This window comes from Tupaia chinensis, unplaced genomic scaffold, assembly GCF_000334495.1.
Source record: "Tupaia chinensis unplaced genomic scaffold, TupChi_1.0 Scaffold000466_1, whole genome shotgun sequence".
Lineage (NCBI taxonomy): Eukaryota > Metazoa > Chordata > Mammalia > Scandentia > Tupaiidae > Tupaia > Tupaia belangeri.
The window spans coordinates 2,747,570-2,755,160 of NW_006159975.1; the positions used below are offsets into that span (position 1 = coordinate 2,747,570).

Consider the following 7,591-nt stretch of genomic DNA (forward strand, 5'->3'; position numbering starts at 1 on the left):
TTAAGGATTAAATAAGACAATATTTTATGAATGTGTAGCACGATTCTTGGCATACACTAAAAGTTAAGTGTGTATCAGCTATGATTTCAATAAATATAAACCAAATACTTTCTATCGGAAAGAACTATATCATTTTAAATAGGTTTAAATTGTTTATATTTAATGTGACAATAAATAATTATAAAAAGTGACCTAATAAATTTATTCAATTTATTATTATTATTTAATTTGCCATAGAGCATATGTGTTCACCAGAGAGAGAAATAGAGAGAGAGAGGGAAAGTGAGAAAGCACCCTCCACTAGGAGATTTGGTCACACCTCAGTTCCTTCTCCTCAGAATTTTGGGCATGCACATACATGTTACCAATGTGTTTTTCAAGCCACCGGGACTGGGACTTGAACCATGTGGTCAGCCATGTGGGCTCAGCTGCCTTATTCAATTTCTGGACCCCTTATCCCAGATTAATTTTGTCCCCAACTTGGAATGATAATTGCTACAATGTTTACAGCCTTGACTCTACTTTCTTTGAGAGAGAAAATATTTAGGAAGACTGATCTCCTTCATTCTTTACCAATAAGAATTTATGTACCCAAAAAACTCATGTCTTTTTTTTTTTTTTAAAGAGAGATTTATGCTATAGGGCATGTATGTTCACCAGAGAAACAGAGAGACAGAAAGCGAGAAATCACCCCCCAGGGGGATGGCCACACTGCAATCCCTTTTCCTCCATTCTCCTCTCAGGACCTTGGGTATGCACACACATGAGACCAGCATGAGTTTCAAGCTGCCATGTCTGGGAGCTTGAATCATGGTCCAGTATGTGGGAGTTCAGCGGCATAGGCATTACACTATTTGCTGGTCTCCCCAAAATCTCATGTCTTTAAAAGCAGCTTGACCCTAATGAGATGCAAGTAAGACAATTTAGAGCCATGGTCAAGCAACACACTGAAGTTGAGGTTTTTGAAAAAGTATAATGGACAATAAAAAAAAAAATGAAAGAAAGGAAGAAAGAATGAAAGAAAAAAAAAGAAAGTAAGTAAGTAAAATAGATACTTGGATTAGAGAGAGGCTGACAAACGGTTTTTAACATTGCTTTGTTTTATTTTTAGAAGAAACTGATAAAAGAGAAGGAATAGCAATAGAAAAGATAATATAAAATGGGCCAAAAGAAGTCCTCCTAATCACTAGGTTTTCTAGACATCCCATAGTCTCAGGGACCCATCAGGCCTGGGGCTGGGGTGGGGGATGGGAGTGGAGGAGCTGGGGGGAGAGGGATGGGAGCTGCAGGCAGACGGCAGGCTGTTCTGTGGGTGAGTGGCATTTTGCCCACTGCCACTCCTGGAAGGCTATGCACTGCTCAGATCATTTCCGCATTCCACATTCTGCCACTTTCCCCTCCTTTATCACAGAGCCCCTGGCTCCTGCTTACACCTGAGAGACACATAGGGGCAAGGACGACTGAAAATCCAGTAGAAATAAAGCAAGGTTTTGCCTACCATAATCTGAACATCCACCGTTCCACTGCAAGGTGAAAAAACCTAATCCTCTGAATAAAATGAGAGGTCTGGGCAATGAGTTCAGAAACATTTGATACCTATGGATCTTTTCCAGCAAGTTCTGCATCCCTCCATTTAGATTTTAAGAGGCTAGTGGGTGTATGCAGGGGGATGGATTGGAGAAGAGAGGTGCATTTGCTATTCACAAAGTGAAACAGTTCAAAGGGTTTCTGGTGAAAATTAATCTTAGAAGATGCACATACACGCACACAATGTGCACACAAAAGGTCTTCACAAAGTCCAAGGCAAATGAGTGGAAAAACTATGCATTTACTTAAAAATATTTTTTGCATCCAAATAAACTATTTTAATTCTATTTTCCACAAACTTTCTGAAGTTCTCTAGAGAGCATTGCTAGAAGAAAAAAATAAACCAGCCAATTTAAATTTGACAGCATGCACTCTTGCACACGTACACACAGAGCTGAAAGCGTGAGTGTGCAAAGACATAGAGCCATGGTATATTCATCGGTCAGGGTCAGACAGAGGGTGACTGTTTCTCAGACATTTAAAATAAAGATCAGTACATCAACCAGTCACATTGCCTTTATGTACTTTGGGCAAATCTGTGGTAATTTGGGAGTTTACCACCACTAAAAGCTCTTGGAAAGAGCTACCTGCTCTGGGCCCTTTGAACAGGGACAATCACCACCCCCTGGAATTTGAGTGTTTTCTTTTTTTTTTTTTTTTTTCAATTTTTGCCCTGCAGTACCACACCTTTCTTTTACCTAACCTCCTTCTACCTGGCCCAGCTGGCCTTGCTTGGGCGCTGTCCCCCTCCTCCCTCCCTCCATCTCTCAAAAATCTCTTCCCCTCCCAGTCTCTAAGCCCAGGGGAACTGGTGTCAGTGTTCTGAATCCCTAGATTGCTCTGGCAGTGAAACTAGACAGATTAGGCGCTGGGGCACATTTGGCTGAGAAACAGCCCTCTGCTTTCTTCTTAGGCTGCTTCCCCTTCCTCTTTTCCCAAATTGATATGTAAACACACGTATTTTCCTGTTTAAATTGAGCGAATTGGTCCTCTGCCTTGTGCCTTGATTTAGCCATCGGGCTGAGCCTCGCTCCTCCCTTCCTTACTCGGATAGGAGCCACTGGGATCTGGAGCTTGAGCTTCCAAATTGAAGCTGGCCTCAGGCCAGGTGACCTTTCCTTTGTAAGTTTCTCTCCTAAAAGGGGGGGTGGGGAGGGAGGGGCTGGGATCTGTTTGGTGTTGTTATTGGGGGGTGGGTGAGGAGAGGAGGGGACTGGAAGAGAGTAAAGGGCTGTTGTTAAACAGTTTCTTACCGTAAGAGGGAGTTCAGACCTAGATCTTTCCAGTTAGTCACACAACAAACTTAGATCATCGTAATAAAAAGCAGCTCAGAGCCGACTGGCTCTTTTAGACACTGACTCCGACTGGATTCTTGCACCAGGCATCTATCTCCTCCAGTGGGATCCGCCAGCTCGCCCTTCCCGCAGCACCATGTGGGTGACCAAACTTCTGCCAGTCCTGCTGCTGCAGCATGTCCTCCTCCACCTCCTCCTGCTTCCCATCGCCATCCCCTACGCAGGTTAGTTTTCACTTTTTCATGATTATGTTTTATCACTCTCTCCTGCTAACCTTCCCTTTCCCTTCCAACACCCTCTCTAACCCTGTTCTGTGCATCCTTTCTTAACTCAGTATGTGGTACGCGGTTTGCAACAAGCTCTCAGGATGCTTGCTTTTGATAATCTTTTTTGCTGTTGGAAAGCACTTAAAATGATCATTAATATCCCCTCAATGACACCCCCTCCCTCATGCCACCAACCCAGCCTCATTTCACTATCTGATAGTAGTAGATTATGGTATAGGAATGAAGTGTTAAAACTGGATGAAACTTTGCTGGTTTGGAGAAGTTGAAAACTGAAGAGAGGTTCTAGTGTGAAGAGGGGAGCAAGATGGTCAATCCAGCAAGAGCTCATCTTTTTCCATAGTATGATTTTCCATGACAATCCACTACCCAGTCAAATGAATTCTGGGCCAAAGTATGACATATGTAGGTTTCATTTGGAGCAGGCAGATTAAACCTGGGTACATGCATGTTATAAAAATGAAAGAGAAAGCCTTTCTCCTAAGGTTTTTTTTTTTTCTTTTTCTTTTTCTTTTTCTTCCTGGGTATAGATATCTGCCCTTTTAAAACTGCAATGGAAAGGAGATTAAAAAAAAATTATGTGACTTTGATTAAAGCTGCAGAATGACTCCTCTCATTCTCCCACTCTCTGTCTTGGATTTACAGGTTGGGGAGATGCTGCTAGGGAGTTCATACTGCCTGGGAGTGTAGAGATCTCATTTGCTGCTTTAGGAAGTTTTCTGTTCTTATCAGGACAAGAGGAAACATCTGTATTTGGTTGTATTATCATTGTAGTGGCTGGGGTGCCAACAAGAGAAGGCAGGGAACATTAAGGGTGGGCACAGGGGAATAAAAGAATGGAACAAATGCCCAGTGGGTATATATGGCCTTTTAGCAACATTAGATAGAGAACTGTCTGTATCTTTTGAGATAAGTTCAATATAAAATCTATTGTACCTCTGATCTGGTTTCTAATGTGATATATGGGTTGAAACTGAGAATTTGCTAAATGACAAGGGAAATAATTCAACCCACCTGGCGTTCTGCTATTTTTGTGAAGTGTCCCTTTTAGAAAGTGATCCTGTTTGGAAATGACCAATGTAAAAGCATTAGGTAAGATTTCTAGAGGTGAAAAAGAAGTTAGTTCAAACAAATTTGGTTACCATACTTGAGTTTAACATGAGGTCGGTCATGTTAACAAGTCTGCATGAAAACTGCTGGTGTAGGTGATTATGAACATAAGTTGAAATCATGGCTAATATCTTGAGGGCTTTCATTGCTAAAGATTAAAGCGTTGCTGTTCTGATGTACAATATGGTTACCTGGAATCATCTGTGCTGATGTTAGGGGAATACAGTGTGGAAAACCCAAACAGTAGATCAACCTTAGACAATGTCTTATTTGTTTTTGGCATGCATCACGAAGTTTTGGCAGGAGATATACATTTGTAATTATATTTCACTTTGGCTGATGTTGAAATGACTGTGTTTCCTGAGTATAGGGAGAATATAGCCCAAGAGTGTGCTGGCAGGCAAGGCTAGGCCAGTTGGGAATTACAGATATGCTGTAATTCCTGAAGTAGATAATGCTAAAATTGTCATATATATTTTTTAATATTCTCTGAAATGAAGCATCTAAGGGAAGCCCTCTTAGACTCTTAGAGCATACAACTTTCTTTTTTTATGTCAACTAATATTGAATATTTAGAGGTTTGGAAGTTGCTTTGTTGCTGCTATTACTTGTTCTGGTCATATATTTTGACTTATTCTATGAGTCTATTTTTTTATATTATAAAGTAACACATTGTTAGAAAATGAGTGAATACTATACAAACACTGACTGCCAGTTATGAACAGAATACATTACGGAGATGCTTTACCAAAATTTTTCTTTAAAATATTCAATACAGTTGGACCTAAGTCATCCATGTAGGGGTTGGTCTACATAGACGTATCCTCCGTTTACGTCTACCTACACTGGAAACCAATATCCAATCTTCTGTATTAAAAGAAGCATTAAATGAGCACCTATTGCACAAGAGTCTGTGCGGAATTTAAAGTTGAACAAATGAGAAAGAAATCTCTATTGGTTGAGCAACTGATATGGACCAAGTTCTAAAGTAAAGCTTATTTAATTCTAATAAGATTGGCATTAGTAGACTCATTTTACATAAGGAAACTTGGGTTTAAAGCTCTCAATTATCTTTGTTAATTAATGGACAGAGTCAAGATTCCTACCCAAATAGATATGCACAAAGTATTAAAAATTTATCCTGAGGCCAATCACCTGTGAAACCAACTAAGAACTACTTAAAAAAATTCAGCTAATATGAAAAAAACCTCTGTGTTAGGAATATCATTATACTATGGTCAAGAGTTCATTTCTTACTTAGAAAATCAAACCAGGCTTAGGGGATTTTTGATGCATAAACTGAGTATAGATAGATAGGTGGCAGAATGATTGGTATCTAATTTAGGAGGACACAAGTAGCTCATAGCATTGGGGTTAGAAAACATAAGGGATGCCCCAGAAAGGATCTTCACACAGTATTTGAAGGTAACCATTGGGATAGATGTATAAAGTACCTGAGAAATAAGGCCTGTGATGGGAAAGGAAAGATGGGGTAGAATGGATTGGCTTGAATGCCATGCTAAACCATGTGGTCTCCGTAATGATTACCATGGGCAGCACCTGAAAATGTTTGCATTGATCAGATACCTGACTGAAGTTGTTCTTCAGTGTGGTTGCTTCTTTTGCTGTTTGGAGGAAGAGCTGTGGGCAGAAACAGTGATGGCAGAGGCCTGGATGAAGGCTTCTGTAACAAAGACATCCTGAACATGGAAGTGAAAAGAAGGGAAAGGAGGGGAGTATCTAAGGAGGCCTCGAAAATCACATCAAACATGAATTCATTTCATGAATCTCATTAGAAGAAAATAATGTTATGTGGCTTATCAAATACCAATATAAACCTAAATCTGACACCTTTTTTTTTCTTCGTGATTTTTTTATTTGTGATATTGTTGCCTTTCTCCAAAGAAGGGGAGATGATTGTTGATTTGTAAAATTCAAGCCCTAGATAATAACAATGGAAATTTGGATTTCTATGTGAGATTCTTGTCTTTGGAGCGTATAACGCCTCCAGTCAAAACTATTGCTTTTCATTAATTGTTTGTGTACTTTCATCTTAATGTCTTGCCACTTTAAGCTGTTAATCACTAATCACGTGGGTCGGTTTCTCAGAGTATGTGGAGCAGATTCCTGCTTCTTTCTACACCCTGCAAATCCTTTCCTTGCTTGATTTTCCTTTGAAGTCAATGGTTAGTCCACACAGAGAAGAAAATATATGAGGTACTGAGAGAAATGAGTGTGAGGCCCTGAGACCAGAGGGAGAAATGTGTCTTTCTTCAAGCACCTTGATACATTTGACCCTACTTTCTGTTTGTAGGTTTTCCACTAGGAGCCTAATGATTTCAGTGCTAAAATAGGGACTTCAGGTTCCTTAGGAAATATAGCTTCTAGAATATTTTCCCATACTGGAAGAAGAGAAAAAAATTGTTGTAATTTAAAATATAGGAAAGCATAACAAATTTGCAATGATCTCTCAACCTTTGATTTCATTTCAGTATTTTGTTTATGAACTTCACTAACAGTCACGCATAAAAAATAGTAGGCAAAAATCTGATCCAAAGATATTTTTGAGTTTCTTCCCAAATTAAGCTTGGCTTTTAACTGTTTTCAGTAAAACAAGCATCAGTTGTTAATACATATGGAAGAGAAAGTCAAAACTATTTTCAGCAAAGGAATTTTATTTTCAGATGCTGTTTTTGAATGACTTCTGTTTTGAATTTTTCTTTTATTGTATAAGGAATTAATTTTATAGATGCATGGACTACATGATATACAACTAGCTCCAACTTCATATTTGTGAGTATTTACTATCCTAACATAAATGACTGAATCCCAAGAGAAAGTTCCTATGTCAAAAAGATCAAATAATAGGAAGGGGATCCTATCGGGTTCCAATTGCCCCTGATTAGCCTTATAGCCTCAGACAAGTTTTTTGCTTCTATTTATTATCTAGAAAAGGGAAATCACAGTTACTGAGTTTTCACAATTTTTTTGATCTTTAGATAAAAGTTAGAGATGAAAAATTTACCAGCAAGAAAGGTAGACTATTTTCATGAGATACACCACACATTAACACATTTCAATAGGATAACTGAGGATCTGTAAAAATAAGCACAACCAACAAGTCTCACAGATACCTCTTTTATCTAGAATAGTCTTCACTGCTTGCCTTCATATTGCATTGAGAAAAAAACTCAGAGTATCAACCAGGGTTCTATGAAGTATGTCAGGTCAACTTTAATCCTTTATTTTTAGTTTATAGAGTTCATTTGAGAAATTATATATATATGTAATATATATATAAATTTATATATAATA

The 7,591-nt window shown here is 38.8% G+C and overlaps 1 protein-coding gene across 2 annotated transcripts in view; it reads left to right on the forward strand.

The window, feature by feature from the left end:
* Positions 1–2,560: 2,560 nt before the first annotated feature.
* HGF (hepatocyte growth factor) overlaps positions 2,561–7,591 on the forward strand; it is an 87,211-nt gene continuing 82,180 nt past the window's right edge. Inside the window, exons 1-2 of one of the 2 annotated variants that reach the window (XM_006155767.2) lie at positions 2,561–2,709; positions 2,969–3,106. In XM_006155767.2, the coding sequence (XP_006155829.1) occupies positions 3,019–3,106 (88 nt within the window). In that variant the 5' untranslated portion in view covers positions 2,561–2,709; positions 2,969–3,018. Of the gene's footprint in view, positions 2,710–2,821; positions 3,107–7,591 lie in introns of those variants that run through there. The other variant, XM_006155768.2, reaches the window with a different exon arrangement.